General features: G+C 39.1%; 3 protein-coding genes across 4 annotated transcripts; 2 read left to right on the plus strand and 1 right to left on the minus strand.

The window, feature by feature from the left end:
- On the minus strand, positions 1-10,062 carry vdac3 (voltage-dependent anion channel 3). Of its 2 annotated transcripts, XM_069682327.1 has the most exons (10): positions 9,999-10,062; positions 5,945-6,057; positions 4,371-4,442; positions 4,177-4,226; positions 3,038-3,190; positions 2,888-2,940; positions 2,544-2,771; positions 2,252-2,402; positions 1,128-1,185; positions 1-1,044 (listed from the first exon to the last, which is right to left on the minus strand). In XM_069682327.1, the coding sequence occupies exons 2-10, from the start codon at positions 6,051-6,053 to the stop codon at positions 953-955; spliced, it is 966 nt and encodes a 321-aa protein (XP_069538428.1). In that variant the 5' UTR covers positions 6,054-6,057; positions 9,999-10,062; the 3' UTR covers positions 1-952. The 2 variants fall into 2 exon arrangements, with proteins under 2 accessions (XP_069538428.1, XP_069538429.1); XM_069682328.1 differs by lacking the exon at positions 5,945-6,057.
- Positions 10,063-12,292: 2,230 nt separating this feature from the next.
- Positions 12,293-14,888, plus strand: enkd1 (enkurin domain containing 1). Its single transcript, XM_069683600.1, has 7 exons — positions 12,293-12,377; positions 12,784-13,008; positions 13,162-13,334; positions 13,420-13,575; positions 13,777-13,919; positions 14,085-14,221; positions 14,343-14,888. The coding sequence occupies exons 1-7, from the start codon at positions 12,293-12,295 to the stop codon at positions 14,501-14,503; spliced, it is 1,080 nt and encodes a 359-aa protein (XP_069539701.1). The 3' UTR covers positions 14,504-14,888.
- Positions 14,889-15,062: 174 nt separating this feature from the next.
- Positions 15,063-21,788, plus strand: polb (polymerase (DNA directed), beta). Its single transcript, XM_069682874.1, has 14 exons — positions 15,063-15,246; positions 15,559-15,616; positions 16,197-16,263; positions 16,992-17,066; positions 17,165-17,223; positions 17,357-17,406; positions 17,576-17,627; positions 17,748-17,802; positions 17,895-17,967; positions 18,072-18,142; positions 19,762-19,848; positions 19,965-20,032; positions 20,337-20,476; positions 20,617-21,788. Exons 1-14 carry the CDS (start codon positions 15,186-15,188, stop codon positions 20,709-20,711), a joined length of 1,011 nt encoding a protein of 336 aa, XP_069538975.1. The 5' UTR covers positions 15,063-15,185; the 3' UTR covers positions 20,712-21,788.
- Positions 21,789-22,194: the final 406 nt, after the last annotated feature.

The raw sequence follows: 22,194 nt of genomic DNA on the forward strand, positions 1-22,194 counted from the left end.
TAGAGTTTAACATTCTTTATTCCATTAATTCAATAAAACCACGTTGAGGTCCTAACTCTCCTATACAAAGCACAGCACAGATAAAGTGAAATGTAGTGGTAAAGGTTGAACAGGTACAGGACACAAAACGAGACAAAGAGGTGACACACGGTTCCAAACGGGCCCTTTTATCAAACAGGACCTGAAAAATAGACATTTAGGCAACTGAACGTTCACAGTGTAAAACTGTTACTGAGGTCAAATGGTGGAACAAAGTCAGTCCATTGAGTCTGAGAGGAATCAGCTGCTCTGTCTTCTCTGCTTAATTCCCTCCAGCTTTTATTGCGTTTGTTTACCGTCTCTGTACTCGTCAATTGGACACTGAAAAGTCAAAAACTTCCCTCTCGCCTTGAAAGCATGCAACAAAACTGCAATATACCAAACAAGCATCCTCTACTCATCTTCTTAATGTCTAAAACCCAGAGTATATTTGAACAATAATGAGCTGACCACACATTCAAAATAAAAAGGTGCTTCGAAGCTTATTTCAGAGAGAACACAGATGTATCTGAGACACAAAGGCTTTAATAAAAGTGCACTTTGATTAAACTGGTCAGAAGTAGCACATTATCTGGAGAGCATGGTTTGGCATGAATTGCCTGTCGACAAGTCTGTTCTTTTGTTGTATTCTGATAATATATACTCATAAATTGGTTGTGTGAGCTGTAAATAATGTAAAATTTTACAAATATTGCTTGATTCCTTTAAAAGTACAGTACTGGAGGTCTTGGAGGCTGCTTAGGGTTTCAGGGTTAAGGCCAAAGAATGTGTGCATATGTGTGTAGGACTCAGAGGGAAGATGTGTGTACGTGTCGCTGAGTGGACCTTTTACTGTGTTTTCACATTTGGGCTCTTAAATCTTCTTCTTCCTGTGTTGCTTTCCTCTCTTCTCGTCTGTTCTCCCGCTGAATCTTTACGCCTCCAGCTCGAAGCCCATGCCCACTTTGTGTCCACCGCCGTTCACATTCTTCCCATCAATCAGACCTGAGAGGGTGAGCTTCACTCCTGCGGGGAACAAGGTCAGATTAGGTATGAAAAAGTGCTTGTGTTTTTTGTGAAAAATTAAGACGAAATAGGCAATAGCTAACCTGGCCTGAGGGTTTGTGTGTATCCAACTCCAACGAGGCAGGCGTTGTCAACTTTGGCCTGTGACGAGACACAAAACATTGTGAACATGTGAGAGAATTAGGAGCATTAGGAGAGTCGATGGTTGGGTTTTATTAAACTACCTTGACAGCTGTTGGGTGTATTGGGCCTGTGTCCAGCTTGTCACTCTGTTCACAGCGCTCTCAGTTGAAAATAGTTAAACTCATGCAACACGCATTTGTCAATGTCACTTCTCCCTCACCGACCATCAAACTCAAGAAGAGGCGATGTAATGATAGGTGCTAACAAAGTTGTTACCAATAGGTGGCAGTATAACCTTTGTAGACCTTTGACAGACTGGATGTAGTCACCGGGAGTGACAGAAGAAGAACGAGAGTACGTGCAGTTCGACAACAATAAACAGCTAGCTGAAACTAGCATGAAGTTCCAATCTTGATGTTTTATTCGTAATAGAATAAGAACATTAGAGGCGGGACTTCAGATATCAACTTTGGCAACAACAATGGCGGAGGAGAAGCTAATCCTCTCGTTTTATCGAGGGTACAGTTTCCTTGTCAAGTGCTGCTGCTCATGCCAGGAAACGATTCCTTTCCATCGTTTGTTTGTTTTTATGTAAAGTTACATACAGAGAGATTTTAAAAAAGACTTCACGTCACTACCGAGGGAAGCGGATGTGCCGCCAGACCACTTTCGTAACCTAGCAACAGTAAACGCCAGTGAGAAGCGCTCTGAAATTGAGGTCGTGATATTTGGTGTAAACATTCATGTCGCATTCAGCAAGAACTTTACTAACTTTCCGCAAAAATACTTGAGCTAATGACATTCCCATCAGCCTCAGCTATACTTTGTGCTAATTAGTAAATGTTAGCATGCTAAACTAAGCATGTGATTCGAGTAAACAAATACACCTGCCAAAGAGCAACATGTTAGCGTTGTGATTGTGTGCATTAAGCTCAAAGCAAATCTAACTATAGTCTTACAGAGATGATAGTGTGGCTGGCTGTACACTTTTGATCTTGTTTAACATATATTTTATTTTTATTTTTTTATATTTAGAGTTTAATCATTTTAGATGTGTCTTTGATGTTTTGAAGTCAGTTCTTACAGACAGGGAGGCGTCCTTATCCAGCTGGTATTTGGCTCCAATTCCAAAGCGTGTGTTGTTGCTGCCGGCAGTCCAGGCCAGTTGGACCGCTGTCTCCAGGTGGCAGTTCACCTTCTGGTAAATGGAGCCGCCAAACTCTGTGCCGTCATTACTGAAATAATAAAACAGTATCAAAAGACAAAGATTAACACAATGGATTTAAGCCTGTAGTTTCATCCAAGGGAAACATGTCCTCATCCAATGAATCACTTCCACTTCCTGGTTCTCTCTGTACTGTGATGCAGTGACTCACACGCTGGTGTGAAGCTGGAAGTCACCGGCCTTGTATCCAAGGGCGAAGTTGTTCTGGGTCAGTTTAGATTTGGCGGTGTCGAAAGCCAGCTGGTAGCCGGCCAGCCAGCCCTCGAAGCCCAGCACAGCGGCCGCATGGACGGTAGGACCGGCCATGTCGAAGTCGAGGTCGCAGCCCATGTTGACAAAGTCACGCTTGTAGCCCGTCTTCAGTTTGGCACTCTTCTTACTACAGAAACAAGGATAAAAGAGGGCGAGTCAGCTAGATACTAGTAATACATTGTTAAAAGGTTCAATCTGTATTGATTGGCTTATTTATTTACTCATAAACAGGATTGTTCCTACCCGGTATTGGGCACAAACGATGTGTCCAGACTGAGCTTCAAGCCCTTAGCCAGCTACACACAGAAAGGAGACAGACCTTGAGTTAAGTAATTGATCCTGAATGGAATATTTTATTGTTTTTAACCTTTAAAATGACTTTTTTCACTTCACCTGGTCCTCGATGGTGATTTCTGTGGTGAGCGTGTTGTCTGTGTTCCATTTCTGGTTGAAGTTGAGGCCCAGCTCGCTCACTTTATACTTGGTCTCCAGGTGGCCTCCTGACTTTCCTGTGTCCGTGTTGTTGGAGCCGGAGGTGGCAAACTCCTGCAGGACAGAGAGGGATGGAGTGATGAGGAGGGAGATGGAGAATGAATTGGCAACGAAGGCAGAAGGAACATTGCTGCATTAGAGGACAAATACAGAAACTAGAGGCAGAGAGGGCGAGAGAGCACACAGGGAGAGAAAATAGGGGAAAACAATGAGGAGGGAAACAAGCTGCTTTTTCCTCTGCCACACAATCCCTCTCAGGTTTGTACGGCTGGTTATTCCACATAAAACTACACCTTAAACATGGAGAACTGAAATAGGAAGGAAAACTGAAAATGTGGACAGGACTGTGAGGAAGAGGTTGAGTGCATTTGAGGATTGGTGCTGTTAACGGCTGCAGCAGCAGGGGTAATGGTGTCACTTAGAAACACTTGGCACAAAGCCTGCACACATCGTCTGCACACAAACACATAACTGGTATCACCCTGCAGTGCACCTGTGTTTAATCATTACACATACACACACGCTCTCTCTTACCATCTGACAGCAACGTCCAAAGAAGAAAGCAGAAAAAGGAGAGAAGAGAGAAAGTTAGAGAGAACCACACGGAGTTTACATGCAGACATTTATCGGCTTATTGGGAAAATGAAAAGCAGAGCTATAAAAAGCGTAAATCTGTGAGTTTGGATGCAGAGGGAATACTTTTACGATGTTTTTTTCTGTGGCATGTGGGGAACTCTGTATGTGAGTGCTCATTATGGTTTCACCAAGGCAACAAGGACACGCACCATGTCTGGAGTAAACTAAACCCCCGTCATGATGCAACATGTTGCTTTAAGGGGAAGATTGAGGTGTGAACTTGTCTGGCAGACAGTGTTGCTCTGCTGACTCCTGAGAACATGTCAGGAAGCAAACACAGTCTGACATGAGGTGCTGTAAGGACATGAGTCAGCCATCAGATTTACCCTGAAGTGTTGAGGGAGAGGCCTGAACATGCAGCTTAAACACAACAGGCTTACAAGAGAGACAACAGAGGTACTTACAACACCGCTCTGGGACTTGGTCTTAACGTCCAGCTTGAGAACTCCATAGCCTGAGAACAAAAGAAAGTCAAAAGATCAGAAATGTTGGAAAAATAACTCACATCCTTTGGCTGCGCAGCATGGCTCTGCAGCAAAAATAAACAGCCTTAAAGTGACATCGCATCCAAAACAGTTATTATCAAGTGTTGACTTACCAAAGCCCTTGCTGAAGATGTCTTTGGCGGATTTCCCCAAGTCTGAGTATGCAGGAGGGACGGCCATTGTGCCTGAGGAAACAAGTTCTTTTACAATTTCTTTACAACAGACAAATGCACACCAAATTATTCTCCATGAATGCATGATACTCCAGCACTTCCATATCACTAGGAGACTAAAAATGGACAAATTTTTATAAAAAGCAACGGTCAGGATTAACGCAGGGGAGTCCAGTTATTCAGATCTTCGTCGGTAGCCTAGGCCACAAGCCAAAAATGCTGATCCTACATTTCCCATAACTCAACTCCAGGGTCTTTCATTATCTACATTACAAGCCCCCACATCTTATCAAACTCCTCCAGGATGTAAAACAGATTTCCTGTTTAGAAACATGCCTTCCAAAGTCTTCTACACAACCTCACACTTTTGCTCGGCTCCCTGCAGTGACACATTTTATATACTTGTTTTTTTTTATTATAGTACTCACATAGTACACATGTAAAATCTGTGGAATTCCCCTTTAAATCAAAATCACACAAATACAATATGCATACCTCTCGCAAACACTTTTACGGAAGCTGAGCAATGCAACCCAGCCTGCGCCTCTTATGTACTGCTATATACAGTATTCCCTCAGAAAGCAGAAAGCGTGTTCTGCCAAGTATTGACTTGCAAGCAAACAGCCAACAACAGCGCAGATATTTGTCTCAGCTGGGAGACCCTCGCCATCTGGAGGGGGCCTGTCTGGGAGCAGGTGATGTACAGCTTCTCTCCCACCCCATCGTTTTCCATGTGAACCCTATTGATCACCTCGCAGCAATCCATTCGCAAGCAGCAGAGGTTATTAAACTAATGGGACTGACTCTCAAAAAGAGGAATGGACCAGAAATATGCAGGATACTTTTAAAAAGATCACACAGCAATTTGATAGAGAAAGACCCCCTACTATTTTTACACATTAGTAGCATCCCCATAATGCCACAATGCTATGCTCCTGAAGGAAAGAGATTTAATGTGTATGATGTGTAAAGAAATACCATTCAAGCAGATGCAGTAAAGCTATCCTAAGCAGAAGCAGCTTTGGTTAGTCAGCATCTACCGCTGCTGCACACCACTGCACTGCGCCGGACTGCACACAGTCATCAGGGTCCTCTGGGTCCATGTGTGTGCGTGTGTGTGAAGAAGACATTTTTTGACAAGGTGACTTTGCCGGAGCTTTTAGGACATTCTGCATTCACTAAAAACCTAAAGCTGGTTTAATGATTTACTATTGACTCTGCTTTCTTTGTGTGCTTTTGTCCAGCTGCTCCGCAATTAGTCGAACCAATCGCACTTATCTGCAGAGGATGAAGACAAGAATTTGCTTCGGGGAAGCAACCTCTATGAGCCAATGAATCAATGACGAGACAATGCAGGAAATCTAAATGTTGTCACCACAATCCAACACCGTAGAATTAACAAATGGAGGGGATGAAGATTTGACAGATGTACAATTCTTGCAGCCAAAGCTCATCCAGGGACCCTGATGATGCGTCATCTGTCTCTATCTACACACACACACACCCCCACTCACCATGTCCCTTGGGTGCGTGGTGTTCACATGTCACACAGTGGCCTTTGTTCTCTGCCTGCTTGCCACTTCCTGCCTTCTCCTTCTGCAACGCCACTCCTTTCTCTGCCATGTCTCTTCAGGAGGGACAATAGAAACTTTGGCAAGTAGTCCAGCACTGTTCGGACAGCTACAATATGTGTGTTTGTCTGCAGCGTGTTTCTTTATAATGCAGTCAGAGCTCCTTTCTATGCAGAGAACTGTCCACCTATTGCATCACATAATACAGTATGCGCATAGGCCAGCAGATGATGAACATGTGTACTTTGGGCACAGCATTTGAACATGATAAGGCCTGTGTGCAGCCTTCGTATGGCTCTGAGAAATGGCATTTTTATCAGATAAAGATATAGATTAGCTGCATTAAGGGTACAAAATGAAGATCTTTCCTCTGTGGCCCTTACAGGAAACACAGAACAGGTGAGCGTCATCTGTCCACATGTATTACATCGGCATGACTTGATGTCACAGTATCATCTCATCTCTCACATGACACAAACAAGTCTTACCGTACCTGCAGTAATCTTACAAAAAAAGTTGCTAATTTGTACATCCAGCAGCTAATAAGTAACAGTCTCATTCATCTGCATTTTCTGACAATCAGGCTAATGTGAGTCAGATATTCACTCTTTTTAAGCTCTTTTTTGGTCCTCGACCAACTCCTGAGAGAAAATAGTTTTTTTTAGCAGATGAATGCTCCACTTTGTTCATCCGCGACTCGCTAACTGTCTGCTGTTTGTGGGTGGGAAGATACTGAACACTGGGTTTCCAGACCTTTCACGCTGAAAAATGGTACCTGTTGCAATAAAAATGCTACAAAAGCAGAAGAAGTCATTAAAATATAATGTTGCAAGATAGCTAAATAAAAAGTAGAAACGTGCTTTAAAGCTCTGCAAGGCCACAGAGAGCTGCAGGTGATGATTCTCTGTATGTTAATTGCTACTAGCCAAACAGCAAATTCTAGGGCTGAAAAATTAACTGCAGTTCCTTCAATGGCCACTTGAGGCTGGCTCCAAAAGGTCTCCATATCAATATGCACAACTTTAAGGCAGAAATACACATTTAGCAGCCTGGTACTGGTCTCAATGTCTAATTTCCCCATTCACGACAACTCTACAGGGATTAATTTTAGAGTCGATGAACTTGAACTCTTGGGAGCAACTCCCATCAGTTATCCAAACATGGTCACTTCTTGCTCCAAAAAGACCAAAACAAGAAAAAACAGGATGGCGGCAGAAAAGGCCGATTTACGGACTATGCTATGAGCGTACCCTTTCTCATTCTCATTTGATATATTATTATTTATAACATTTTTAAGCACTCAGACTCAGCTAACCAGCTTTATAGGGACTGCGTGGGTGTGGATAATTACTGACTGGGAGTGCTGGAAACATGAGATAGCTAACTCCAAACTGTTGTTACATTTCAATTCATATATTGCTAAGACTCTAATCTGTGCACGGAGAACCAACTAAGCCAAACCCACTTGAATCCAATAAGAAAAAAAAAAAAGGACAGGACCACAATAACTGAAATCTCTTAAGTTAAATAACCCAATCAGTTATTTAGGATCATATTTCTTATTGTGGGAAACTGGTTGAGAGAATAAGTTATCAGGGCCTTTAAGGTCTCCATCTTTCTCACACACAAACACCGGACTATAATTTACCGCATGTGTCAAAATGCCCTGCCTGTCTCTGTTGTCAGTCTTAATTTCTCAAACAGTAAGCAACTGTGTGCCAGCTGACCTGCATTTTGCTGACCATGTGCAATCCCAGGACTGTATTTGTCATTTCACCTCACACTCCTTCTCCTCACCTCCTCCACCACGCACTCCATTTTTGACCCTGTCCCTCCTTCTCGCCTTCATCCCTCCGTCGCACCGCTCGGCTCTAAATTTAGCTCAGGTGAACCCAACACTTCAACTCATGTGACTAGAGTTTCAGCGGGTGTCCTCCTCCAGGTTCAGCCTATTACAACCCCTATGAATTATGGCTTTATTTGTCTGTATTGTGCCTCCACGCTTTATTTATACACAAACACCCCGATCACAGCCATCGTAACACTTTCACGAGCTGCAGCCAAGATGACAGCCTTGACTGGGCTCAAAGGTCAGACAGACACCTTTAAACAGCAGAGATTAGAGGGAAAACAGAATCCACACAAAAACAAGATGGTGGTTAAAGCTGCCAACAATCAAACAGAGAATAATAAGATTGAACAAAATCATTTTTCCATATTTGTCTTACATGGACTGATATGGTGATTTATCCTTAAGACATTATTACACGCTTAGCAAAGCAGTTAGATTTCTGGGGTCAAGAAGAACATGAGTATTTTTTTTTTTTTGTGCATATTATCATGTCAGTACTTTAAAATTGGACAACTTCTGATTAAATTGCCTATTCTTGGTTTAAATTATTATCAGTTTACCATTTATACAGCTATTTGTCCTCTCATAGAGCAATAATGTGTAACATGGACTCTCATTCATAAAAACAGAAGGCTAGTCTTGACTCTCACCAGGTCTACAATCTGCCTCTACCGATGAATATAATTCCCCTGTTTTTAATATGTGAAAAAAAAGCAAAATGTATCAAATAATTTACCAAGATCTGGTGTTTGATTTGTACAGATGTGTTTTTTGTTATAACTTTATTAATGTGTAATTGATTACAACAATTTGGTATTGGTTCCTGTGGATTATATGTAAACGACCTATATTAAAATTCAAAAGCTGAATAACAGTGAGGATTTAGCATTTTAATATTGAGAGACCCCTTGCTAATGAACAGATACTAGCCAAGAAAACTATAACATTGAGTAAATAGGCAGTTACCCCACACTGGCCGTACCCTCAGATAAGGTGAAACCAAGACAAGTGTGTGTGTGGTGTATAATGGGAGGAATGTGCATGTCTGAGATAAGGTCAAGTGCAGTCAAGTTACACCAAGACAATTTATAGCTTGAATTTAAAGACTGTGAGGTATGGATGGACTTGTTCCTTAGTATTATCCTTTCAACATGACAGTCACATCAGGTAGGTTATGAAGTGTAGTGACAAAAGCAGTGTAACAGTTTACTTTGGGTCATGTAAAGCTTGTTGCATCACCCCGTGTTGTTATTAATGAAGATTTTTCAGCTCTAGAACAATCATAATTTGGAATATTGACGTTCTTAATAAGCAAATACAATTTCCTATCTGCATCAGTTAAAAGCAGGTCACATACTAAAGCTATTGCTTTTATGTATTCCTTAAACTGACCATGATACATAAAGCTATTGCTTTTATGTATTCCTTAAGCTGACCATGATGTCTGATTTGCTTTATAAATACCCAGTGTGGGTCACCACCACTCAGCGTCTACAGACTGTACGTAAAGGTAAAGCCAAAAGATAGCGGTCATTGTAATGTTGCTGTTCGTGGACCTTGTGCTTTCAAAGAAACAGAACGATAATAGGCTCCGTGTTAACAAGATTTATGATATCACGTCGCCTTGTCCCATAAGTGGACGAGTCTGTTTTTTATTTGCCAGATGCGTCCACCTCTGGTTCCCATTGTTCCTGCGTCTGCAAGACGTCTGGTGTCTGCTGGGGGGTTCAGCAACATTGCAGACTTTACCAACAGCTATTTAAAAAAAATATTAAAAAAATCATTTTCTCAGCTATTACCTTTAAATGTTGAACGGCTATTGTAAAATATACACAGTTTTCAGAGAATGGTAGTCCCTTCAGGCCACGCATCACGCCATCACATTTGCAAGCACATTTTAGTGCTCCCAAAATAGGAATAAGTTTTCAGCCAGTTTGCGTGCAAATATGTGGGAACTATTGGGATTTAGAGGCCTGAACTAGCATTCAAACCCTGGCACAACCGCAGCTGTACTCTTTATGTGTGAGTCATATTTGCCCGAGAGTCAAGCGAGAGTTGACAACAGCTAAATCGTAATGCAGATAAAACAACATAAGACAAAAACTTTTCGTATATAAGAATTTCCGAAAGTTACTTGTTTCTTACCTCAATTAACGGGCGGAACGTGCAGTTTCTCAACACTGTTCGGTGCAGCAGGGCACAGTGAAGGAGAAAGCAGTGACAAGCAGACTGGGCACGCGCAAGTCAGACCTCCGGTCGAGGGCGGGGCCGTTGTGTAATTGACATTGAGCAAAAAAACGTATACTGTTTGTAAATGTTTAACATATGTACATTGCAAACACTAACGTTGAGAGATTCCTTGGTGCTCAGAAGGTGTGTGATTTGTCAAAAAAAATATTCCAGGACACCAGTGTTGGAAAAGGAGTTTAAAGTTTTATTATGGTACACTTTTAATGTATATGTCTGAAAATTATTGTGAGATTAGGCCTTTGACCAAGGTGCATTTTTCACTAAAAGTCCCTAAAAATCTATCTTGTTTACATTTGTTTATGCTGAAGTGGAGCTCTTTTAAACTAAGTTCTTGGACAGCAGCAACACAGAACTCTATATACATACAGCCCCTGCAATGCCAGATCTTCATTATATATTTATATTATTAAAGCCCCTTTTTCCAGTGGGAAACACTAATGGCAGGCACTGTGAAAATACTGCATTTGTTTTGGTGTAATTAGACTCTTAGACCACTCGGGGGCATTGACCTCCAACTAGTGTCCCTGTTTAATGGAGTTATTCTTTGTCCTGATATTAGCCTGCCAGGCAGGCCCTAATCTTAGAATGCATACAGTTTACCTCCCCAGCACCCTCTGGCAATTAAATGGTTACGTTTTAAATCAGGTGAGGAATAGTAAAGACTTACGCTATAGTTATTGCTTGGGTGTAGAAGTCGTACTGAACAAGGAGAGATACTTTACTAAACCTGAAAGGCCATGTACAGGGTTTAATACACAGCGTGCACGGGAACCATAGGGAACCAGTAGGATTACAACAGAAATACACTTGCTAGAGCTCTAGAGCTAGAGCTTTAACTAAAAGGCTGGGAAACGCTTGTAAAAATCCAATTGTCAGACTAACTACCCATTTGTTAATCTAGTGAGGCTTGTGTATCATGGCTAAAGATTATCATAATTATATTAATCGCATTATCATAACTGCAATTATCAGCTATCACTTCATGGCTTGACCCCAAACTAATGCAGCATAATTTTATCCGACACTGACTGTGAAATAGCTGCTATCAACGAATTATTTGTCCGCTTTGACCTTGTTTTATTGCTGATAAACCCCCAAATGTTCACCAGTTAAACGATTTAAATACATTTTGGATGAAATTGAGATTGTGATTATTGGGGACATGTCTCTTCTATCTAATCTAGTTCTGTGTGTAGCCGCTCCGTTTCCATGGTGAGGAGAATTAAAACAAGTGTTGATACCTCGGCGTCATCAGTCTGCGTGAACAAAATCCTCAACTGATAAACAAGACGATAAAGGTAAGCTAATTATCTTGACTATTTTATACATCTTACGCCGATGCAGTTGTTTGTTGGGTGGACATAATTTTTGGAAAATATTTTTATTATACGTGTGTTTGTGATAAACGTTTAGGCAGATTTCGTCGACAGAGCCTGTATTAACAACAACACAGCTAGCTAACTTTGTACAAGCTAATTAACAATGGCTAAAGTCAGACAACGTCAGGTTGGGTTAGCTAAGTAATAATATGTTATTTTAAATTTATAATGGACGAATGTATTGGTATTTAAATATTAATGTGTGCTTGTAGATTTATCTGTATAATTGCTACTAGTGTGATAGAGATTATGTAATAGTGTTGAATGTAATGTTACAGCATTAGTGGTGGTGGTGGTGGAAATGTGTGTACCTAACAAGGGAATGCAGATAGAAAGAGCAAACAGTTATATATCATACAGCCATATATCATCTCTTCTCATTTGTGATGGATTGTTTTTGTGCATGGTCCTTGGTTGATGAAAAAATATTATGAAAGATGATAAAGTAATGCTGGAGAAATATGGATTTTAGTCGCTGTTTTCTCAAGAACTTCTGATTTATTAATCCATTCATTTTATCCAATTGTTAATCATACTGCTGTACTTGAAATAAAAACAAACAATAAACAAAAAACTCTTGAAAAAAGATCAAATAAAATAAAGTTCACCTCACCTGCAGGCCTAAGGAAATAAAGGAGGTTAAATTACAATCTTGCTTGTCTTTAATTTAACACATATTGTTGTCAATCAATCAATCAATCAATCAATCAAATCAAATAAATAAATCTATGATTGTGTTGAGTTTGACTGTGATATGGTTTCTTATTTGATATTCTAACGTTTTCCTTTTTTCAAAATGTACAGCTTCAGATGTGTGAGGGACCTTCATCCATATCTGGCCCAATCCCCCCAGACCCTTCTCTGTTTCCTCAGTACTACAAACGACCTGCTTCAGGTAAGGTAAAGCCATTGGGCACTGCACAGTTTCTTTCCTGTGATGTTCAGCCTACCTAATATCTAAAGCTGACAGATTAAAGTGCTCCTTTTGTTAGATATAGCATATATTCACTTGAATTATTGGAATAATTGTGAACTTTAAAGACTGCTTTTATGTAATGAGGTCCAGATGCATCACATCTTTATTTTTGAGTTACATCTTCTCTTTATTAGTTTAAACATTCGAGCAAATTGTTAATGAAAATTATAGTGAACAGATGCGTCTTTGATGTCTTTTTTTTTACTCTGGAATGCTAAATCCCTTGTTTGCTCAACAAGTAGTACCTTGGGTACTAATATAGAAACCTTGACACCAAACAATAGCTAAAATTGCCCTTGTGTTTCTTTTCTTTTTTTTCCTCCAGCTCGTGGCCGTTTAGAGGGAAATCAAGATGGGACATTTGCCCTGCTCTCTGGGCCACTTGCTCCAGATCCAGTGTTGTACCCTGGCTGCTACAGCGCTCGTACCCCAGCACATCCTCCCCGTATTGGCCCCAATGCTACCCATATTCTGGAACGAGGGCAGAGAGGAGTAGTGGGGGAATTACTTAAACTAGATGGTGTCTCTATCACCCCTGTTCCCAAACAGAGTAAGTGATATTTGTGTTATCCATAAAACATGGTTCTGTTTTGTCTCGAAGGATGGTGTCAGTATATCTTCTAATAACTACTAACTGAGCACAATAACCACATACAAAAAGAACAAGGAAATTGAGAAAACTTCTGTGATCCTTGACTCTTAGAGCAGCGGGTACATGACTTTGGTAAAGAGAATGTGCGGCGGCTCAGAGAGATCCAGAAACGCTGCAAAGAGCAGGAGGCTGAGAGAGCACATTCTCGCCCAGTTCCTGTCAAAGCTCTGTGGACCTCCTCCAAATACCAGAGTGTCCCATCCAGGGTGATGGTGCAGCTACAGGTAAGGAGCATGTCTGCTGAAGATTGAGGACATGAATAATAAATATTTCCCCTTAATTGCTTTTAATTCAGTTTCTTTCGTGCAGGTTTCCAGTCCAACTTCTAAACCACAGTGTCAAAACTTTCTGAAGGCCCACTCTAAAGGTGGGTCTACTGTCCCTCAAAGACCAGAGTCCAAAACCTCACCTGCAGCTTTGAAACGCTCTGCATCCTGCAACTCTATACAGGACCAGAACTTGCAAGTGAGAATTGCCAATATAAATATATACTTATTGATATACACTCACATGATAAGGCAATAAGAGGTATAGAAGAAGTCGACAAGAGATGAAATCTCTGTCTTTAAAAATAACATGAATATGCATTTTGCTCAATTTCATGTGTATCTGCAATATTGCCTATTGCCTTTTTCTTAATCCCTAAATTGTTATATGTGAATATAGTTACAGGTGCAAGGCCAGACCATAGACTTCATAAAACATAATGCCCGGGCAGCAGGGAAAACTGAGCTGCGTCGGTCCCAGTCACTGACAAACCTAAAAAATAAGCCAATCCCCACTGCAGTCAAGGGACAGGTCCCTCAGTAGTGAGTATTTTTATGTCATATCTCACCTTCTTACCTTCCAATCATACTTCTTTTCATCTCAAAAGTAGCCAATTTATTAGATGCATGAAATTCTACAATACAGATAGATTTTGACGTTGTTTGACCCTTTTGTTTCTGTTCCCCTCGGTACTTAAACGCAACCAGCCTTGAAGAAAGAAAGGAGCAGTGGCAAAAAGAGGAAGAGGAGAGGAGAAGAAACGCACCTGATCCTGCAGCCCCAGCAGGTCACATGCTTATGCCAGAGAGTAAGAGACAGGAGACACTAAAGACCCTCAAAGAAAGTATGTCTCTGTTTCCCTTTATTGCTGCCCTTGCATTAATAATGGCAACATTGCATTGAAGTACAACATATAAAGTAAATATTTGCTTCTCTAATCCTATTGTTTATTTATTTTTCCTTAGCCCATCGCTCCCTGGTGACTGAGTTGCTGTCACTGCCTCTCAAAGCTGACAGTCTGAGTGTTCGTTCACGCCGGGCTCATCTCGATTGTAGGCTTTCTGAAATCGAGGAGGCCATTAAAATATTCTCCCGGGACAAAGTTTATATAAAAATAGATTCCTAACACACAAGGAGGAAGAGGAGGATGAGAAGGAGATGGTCCCATGAATACACTGCTTAATTGAGATTTATTATCATTTGTGATTGTATATGTAACATAAGACTGATCCTTGTGAAATTGATGATTAAATCATTGTCAGGAAAGTGTTGGTTTTTTTTGTAAATTAAAGATTCTGTATTAATAAACAGTGAACAACACAAAAGGTAAAAATGTAGGATAATTAATTTTTAATTACTTAAAGATCAAATATGCTACTAAATAATATGCAGTAAAAATAGCGGATGTACTGTTAACTTATCGGTTATCATCTGACTTTGTGTAAAACTGGCTGGTGCTTTGTAAAAATGAACAATTTTGTAAAATCGTGGTACATGTAAATTTTTCTTATTCTTGGGTATTAAAACATACATGAAGGAGTACACTGTGTTAACTGTGTTAATGTTGCAGAGCCCTAAAGACGTTTTATTTATTTGAAAATAAATGCTGCTGATGTCTCCACCTTAAGTATCTATGACGTATTACGCACGCCCAACCCCCTCGACGTCTTTCGGTTATTGTTCAGCTTGTGCTAGCTACGGTGCTACATAGCGGCTAGCCAAGATTATAAAGCCGTTTTAACTTTACATGCAAGCATATAAGACAGTTTAAAATTCCAAGGGACATTTAAGAATCTGTAAAACCAACAATGAGCAAGAGAAAAGCGCCGCAGGAATCCCTGAATGAGGGAATAACAGACTTTCTTGTCGGTACGTAAAGATGAGTCGAACAGTAGCTTTAGCTGAGGGTAACAGCCTGATTCTAGTTTTAAAGTTAAAATAACCCTTTAATAACTGCATAAGAAGTGTTGTTGTTTAAAATATGCTGAATGATGCTGTGTCCCTCTTATGTTTGTCATTTGGTTGGCTTGAAATTACTATCTGAGTCTCTTTGCTATGAATGTCCCCGGTTTGTCATTTAAATGGCTGGGGCTGAGTTGGCATTTCCTTATATAGTAGAAATCTATTACACGCGTATGAGGTAAATATTAAAGATAATCGGTGCTTTACTTCTTTTTCCAGAGCTGGCCAATTACGAGAAAAACGTCAACAGGGCAATACACAAGTACAATGCTTACAGGTAAGCATCTGAACCTTCAGCAGTCATGTGTGCTTTGTTTAAGGAAGAGGTGCATAAAATGATAAATGTAATGCTATTGAAACAATAGAACAATGTCATAGAAGGCATAGACTCAATTGCCAGTTTATTGAGTATACTACTCTAAAGCTAATGCGGTTTTTTAATGTTTAAGATTAATGATCACTTTATATTGAAACTGTGTAATTGAAAGGGGTGTAGTCATAATACAACACAGTACCAGAGCACCTCAAACTAATGCACCCCAAATGACCGTACAGCTTACCCCTTTCTAGAATAGTTTAAATCAAGACACAACTTTATAGAGGTAGGTTTTATTATGGACTGTTTTCTCAGACTATTCATTCAAGTTAGGGGACATTATAAACCGGCAACAAAGTGTATTTATTTGATGTCATATGGAGAAGAGGTGGTGTTGATTAGTTATCTTGGTTGAGCTTGTTATATTAATTATAAAAAAGGTTCTCTTGTGTCACTCAACAAAAGCTCCTGTTACCACATTGTTTTTGTAACTTTATTTACCGTTTTCATCATCAAATAATTTTGCTTATTCACTGTCTAGGAAAGCAGCATCTACCATCTCCAAGTACCCTAACAAAATCAAAAATGGTGAAGAGGCAAAGAAACTGGTATGTGCCCTACATTTGTTTTTAAGCTCCTCAGTCGTTGCCTCGATAAAAAAAAACATTTGTGTAGTTTTGACATTCAATATTAGATGTGAAAATATAACCTGGTGACAATTTTCCTGATGCAGAGTGAAATCAATGCGGTGTCCTGTCTTGCAATAAAATCACACATTTTTAAAGGTTACAATGGATGTGAGTTTAAGCAAGACATTGATGCTGAGACACAGGTCAATGTTGTGCAATGTGTTTTTCTGTAAAGAGGTTTGATACTGTTTTCACTTTTGTGATGCTGGCTTACACGTCCTTGTATCATTGGATAAATCCATCAAACAACTCATGTTGTTTTATGAAGATTTTTTTTGTTTTTATTCATATCTGTGAGTAGGGTGGTTACTAATCAGTATCACCATAGATGGAAAAAGAACTGCTTTGATTTTTCATTATAAAAATAATGTTCTTATTCGCTGATACATCTCTCTGTATTTAACTAAACCATGAAAGGACACGATCTGTGCTGCTTTTAGACAGTTAATTTCAGTGAATTGGTGCCTGGATCCTGGAAATGACAACATCATTATTTGTCTTCTCTTCCACTATTGTGCCCATGTTAATGTGGTTGTGTGTTGTGTGATGCCCTCTGCTGTAGCCTGAAAAAAAATTGTTAACATCTTACGTAACTGCTGCAGATAGAACTATTCAGCGGCCTCATGTTTGTTGCCACATTTCAACAGGACGGCGTTGGAGCTAAAATAGCAGAAAAGATTGACGAGTTCTTACAAACCGGCAAACTACGAAAACTGGAAAAGGTGAGTCATGGTTTGTAGGAAAACATGATTTATGCCACAACATGTATTAATAGTAGAATTTATATAGAGAATGACTAAATATAACTTTCATATTTTAGATACGAAATGATGACACCAGCTCTTCCATCAATTTCCTCACCAGAGTCACTGGAATTGGGTATGTATAAAGGTTTTTTTGTTACTTATTCAACCGCCACTCCAGAGACAGTACTTCCTTAGACTGAATGTACATGCAGAGTTACTGTATGGGCTTTATGTAACCAACTGCATCTCTCCGGTCTTGACTTTAGGCCTGCTGCTGCTAGGAAGTTTTTTGAAGAAGGGGTGAAAACGTTAGAAGGTAACTCACATTATAATTTCGAAATATAATTTTTGATCTCATTCTTCTTCTTCGTGACTTTATTATCATTTATTGTACATACAGCATGTTGGATGCTCAACAATGTACATTCAGCTTTGATTTTAAGTCAAATAAGCCAAAGTTTTCATTATATTGTATTTGTTTATAGATCTGAAAAAGATTGAGCACAAGCTAAACCATCATCAACAGATTGGGCTCAAGTAAGTTTGGCTGCTCTGACAACTTCTAAACGTGTTATTCATCAGTACCAAAATAAATCATTTGAATTCTTCCTCCATTGATTCCTGAGCTGTGTGTAATGACTGTTATGCTGCTCCCAGGTACTTTGAGGAATTTGAGAAAAGGATTCCACGAGCTGAAATGGAAAAGATGGAGGTGAGACCGCCATTTGTACATTTAGGTTATTTTGAAATGAGTTTTACTTAAGAGTTGGTTTTTTTACACTGTTTACTAATCTTTCTGTTAAGACTCTGATCCTTGGAGAGCTGAAGGAAATTGAGGACGACTATATTGGAACAATCTGTGGAAGCTACAGGAGAGGTGAAACTTTCCCATTAAGTGAAATATGGTTGATATTCAGTTAATGATAAGAGATATTAGACCCATGTCATCATGAAATTCATTCACTTGTTGCTAATTTTCAGGTGCTGCATCGAGTGGTGATATTGATATCTTGCTGACCCACCCAGACTACACCTCTGAGACTGAGAAACAGGTAAGACCTCTGCATTTCACTCTGTTCAGTCTGTATCTGAAGGTTTCTGCAGAGTTCTTGACTCAATGTCTATTGGCCTTAATACACACAAAACTACTTATCCAAGTACTATATAGGTTGGGAATTTATACACACAACCAAAAATTAAGAAACATATCAATACTAACTAAACAATAAACATGCAGATAGATAAATGCACAGACAAACAACAACTACATAAAAAATGCATAAAAGAAAGGAAGCAATACAGGTATTAATAAATGCAAAGAATACAGTAATGGACAATTAATAAGCTACATTTTAAACAGCCGATTTCATGAGCCAACTAACTTGATATTAACTCGCATGCTGTCAAATTTCAAAATTGGTTGATTTAAAGCTCCTGTGAGGAATTTTCTGTTTGTGTTGATTTTGGCGCCCACTGTGGACAAAGCCGTACCTCTCATCTCTTTGCTGATTTTGTCTTGTACATGCTGAAGTGGTGGTTTTTAACAAATCATTTTATCCTGCTTTCTCTAACAGTCATATGTTTCACTCACTTTAAATGTTTGCCCTGGAAAATGTAAACAAAGGCAGCGTGCAGTTAATCGCTTTATCTGACACCTACCCCCCCTGCCAGCCATTTCAGGCATTTAAAATAACTATATAGAAATAATCAATCTTGTCGCTGATGGTCTGATTTGCTTTTGTAGGTCATATAGAGTAATCAGAATTAATTTCAGTCTGTTTCATGACCAGCGAAAAACTCCTCACAGGAGCTTTAACAAAGACCCAATTGCCGGTAATATATTAAATACAAAAGTAGGATGCATCCAGAACATATCCAGAGGCTTTTTGAAACTAGAGTGAGTCACTATAAACTAATAGAAATTTGAATTCTTACTAAAACAAGTTTAGAACAAATGCAAAACCAGGAAATATGTAAACAATTGGATGTGTAAGTGGAATTGCTGTGTCAGTGTTCTGTTTAAGAGGGATGAGCAGACAGGGGTCAACAGGTCACCTCTGCATTCTGTGGGTCAGTGTGTCAGGCAGAGTGGCTTTTATAGATCTTTTTAGCTAAATTAAGGACCACACATGACATGTACTTATCTGGATTAGCGGATAAGTGAAACCAGTTCTTTTTAGTTTGGGGTTTATTGTCCCTGAGTCAAACATCAGCATGTTATAACAAAACAGTTATTTTGAAATGGTTTTCATTGATATATATTTTAATTAAAGGTGGCAGAGTCAGTTCCTTTGTTCTTTTAATCTGTTTAAGTCCGCCAGGGAAGCCAGAAACAATGGGATATTGGCCTTTAAGAAGGTGGGTGTTAGGTGGTGCCATGCATCTGTGAAAGCAGGTTGTAAATTGGAAAGCTGTCACTTAGCTTCCATTAATGTCAGCTGTGATTGTTTGCAGGGCCTGCTTCGTGACCTCGAGTTCCTGTGAAACAGTTTTTAGTGGAGGTTTACCGGTTCTCCGTTAAATGAGTTGTTCTTCACCGTTGCTAGCCTCATAATGCTACACTACTGCAGCTCTCTTATACTGTTGTTAATGCAGTGTGATGCCATTTACAGCAGTTTGACATGTTATATCTCTAAATATCTTATCTGATTCCATTTTTTTTCTTTTCCAGCCCAAGCTCCTCCATAGGGTGGTCGACCATTTGGAGTCAATTGGGTTTGTGACTGACACTCTGTCCAAAGGAGACACAAAGTTCATGGTGAGGTCACTGCTTATTATGTATTCAGCTGTATGGTTTTAATGTTTTGATGGTAACGTAATTAAACATGAAGCGCATGACTTGGGTTGATGATATTCTGGATCTTGTTTTCCTAGGGAGTCTGCCAGCTGCAGCAGAGTGATGAAGATGAGGAAGAATACCTTCACAGGCGTATTGATATCAGGTGCCCTACTTCATATTGCTCTCAAGTTTTACAGTTAAGCTTTTTAGCACATATTGTATATATGCAAAACAGCATGGACTGAGTCAGTGAGTAGGGATTCACTGTGATGACTCATATGACACATGTTTGTTGAGGTTAGCAAATATGTGATGTTCAAATTAAAACATTGTCACCACCTACTATAATATCATACAGGCCTGATTGCATACGATTGGATATAAAGCAGTAAAGAATCAATGTTTTTGTTTTTATCTGTTGATTCTTCTACTCATCTTCTAATACTGTCCTTTCTCCATTTTAAAAGGTTAATTCCCAAGGACCAGTACTACTGTGGAGTTCTGTATTTCACTGGAAGTGATATCTTCAATAAAAACATGAGGACTCACGCTCTGGAGAAGGGCTTCACTCTTAATGAGTACACTATTCGACCACTTGGAGTCACTGGTGAGTCTTAGTCGTATTGACATAATGAAGTTACTGTAACTCCATTCTAGCTCAGTGTGACTTCGGTCATCAGTCAGTCACCAATAATTCATGCTTTCAGTTTTTAATGTCAGCTGTTTTTCTTTGTTTATCTGTTGTAGGCATGGCAGGAGAGCCTCTGATGGTGGATAGTGAGAGAGACATCTTTGAATACATCCACTACAAATATAGGGAGCCAAAGGACCGCAGCGAGTGATACAAAGGACAGCTAATGCCTTCATCTGTGTGTGTTTGAAGCTTAAATAAGATCAAATGCATGTTTACAAATGTGTGTTTGAGAGTGTCTGTCTTTTTAGTACCATTCAACTATGTTATTGAAATGAAAATAACTGAAAGTCATTTTAATTCTGGAATTGAAGCCTTTTCCATTGGTGAAATTTTAACCTAAACGCACACATACTGTGCAAAAAAAAAATGTTGATTGTAAATTATGTGTAATTCTCCAAGATCAGCTATCACTCTGGTCTCAGTTTTAAAGCTAGTTTTTAAATCATGCTGATCAATATCTATTTGCTCCCCACCATGCTTATATGTTTCATTCCTGATGTATCAAAAAGGTTTACAACATTACCTGAGAGGAGTAATCTAAATCCAGAGGGATTTCTGTTACAGTTCTTGCTCTTTCATAATGAACAATAATGACCACCAACCTCACATTTTGAAAGTAGTGCAATTAAACACTTTGGCTAAGTTGTGCAAATGTGTTTTAAGGCATAATTGTTTTACATGCAGGCAGCACAGTAGTTTCACTACTATATCTTGGTTGGTATTTTATTTTTTATTTTAATCTCTGGATTTTTTAAGGATTTAGTTTTAACCCTAATTTGGGCAAAAATGAAATACAATGAGTCAAACTGTATTTTTGGTTTAACGACTCAGTTTCTGGTTTGGACAATTGTTTGGGAGAAAGGGATCCTTAAATTGTTGAGACAAATGAGAATATACATTCTCCTCAGTTATTGTTTATGTGAGAATGACTATTACACTTGTAGACATGATGCATCTATTTTATGTGGTTGTGTGAAAATGATAATGTGTGTTAGTATAGTACTGTTGCAAGGGGGGCATTTTGAAAGCCACAGGTTAACCAGGTAACTGAAATACTGCTACAGGGTATCCTGATGAAAAACTTGAGCTTTAGGATTAGGACATATATTCAGTTGGGTATGTGGATGATTGCCAACGTTTAAGAAATAATATTTAAGAAAATAAAAATAAAATGGTGGAAAACTGGAGTGTATGGGTTTTCTTGGGATGTTGACACCAAGTTGTTAAAATAAATGTGTTTTAAAAAATGATAACGATTACATTAATTGATTCTATTTTTTCAAGTTGTTAAAAAATGAAAAACGCATCAATGTTTTTATGAAAGGCTTAATATACTCTAGAACAAACTCATTTTAAGTTTTCATGTTTGAAGTGTGACATGAGAGGTTTTCTTATATAACAAACAGCATCTTAAAAAATCTAATTCATTTTCATTTCTCCTATACACATAGGCTGTCACTAATTAAGAATTTTATAATTCTTGTAATAACCCAAGAAAGTTTTCCTTGAACGACTTATAATATGTTAAAGTAAATGATTATACGATATGTCTTCCGATACAATTACATTATGCTGGTGTTTCATAATTTCTTGTTACCCAGTTGTTTCATGTTAGGTACGTTTTCTTTAAC

The sequence above is a fragment of the Semicossyphus pulcher genome, unplaced genomic scaffold (assembly GCF_022749685.1).
Source record: "Semicossyphus pulcher isolate SPU_LCO1_2020_fin unplaced genomic scaffold, fSemPul1.0.p SCAF_6, whole genome shotgun sequence".
NCBI classification, from domain to species: Eukaryota; Metazoa; Chordata; class Actinopteri; order Labriformes; family Labridae; genus Semicossyphus; species Semicossyphus pulcher.

Excerpts from the sequence above, each read along its gene's own strand:
- enkd1 (XM_069683600.1), top strand. The coding sequence starts at position 12,293 with ATGTGTGAGGGACCTTCATCCATATCTGGCCCAATCCCCCCAGACCCT. Across the intron at positions 13,576-13,776 it reads TACAGGACCAGAACTTGCAA|TTACAGGTGCAAGGCCAGAC; the intron begins GTGAGAATTGCC and ends ATGTGAATATAG. Across the intron at positions 14,222-14,342 it reads ACTAAAGACCCTCAAAGAAA|CCCATCGCTCCCTGGTGACT; the intron begins GTATGTCTCTGT and ends ATTTTTCCTTAG.
- polb (XM_069682874.1), top strand. The coding sequence starts at position 15,186 with ATGAGCAAGAGAAAAGCGCCGCAGGAATCCCTGAATGAGGGAATAACA. Across the intron at positions 16,264-16,991 it reads GTGAAGAGGCAAAGAAACTG|GACGGCGTTGGAGCTAAAAT; the intron begins GTATGTGCCCTA and ends ACATTTCAACAG. Across the intron at positions 17,803-17,894 it reads CTGAAATGGAAAAGATGGAG|ACTCTGATCCTTGGAGAGCT; the intron begins GTGAGACCGCCA and ends CTTTCTGTTAAG.
- vdac3 (XM_069682327.1), bottom strand. The coding sequence starts at position 6,053 with ATGGCAGAGAAAGGAGTGGCGTTGCAGAAGGAGAAGGCAGGAAGTGGC. Across the intron at positions 4,443-5,944 it reads CCACGCACCCAAGGGACATG|GCACAATGGCCGTCCCTCCT; the intron begins GTGAGTGGGGGT and ends TTGTTTCCTCAG. Across the intron at positions 2,941-3,037 it reads AAATCACCATCGAGGACCAG|CTGGCTAAGGGCTTGAAGCT; the intron begins GTGAAGTGAAAA and ends TTCTGTGTGTAG.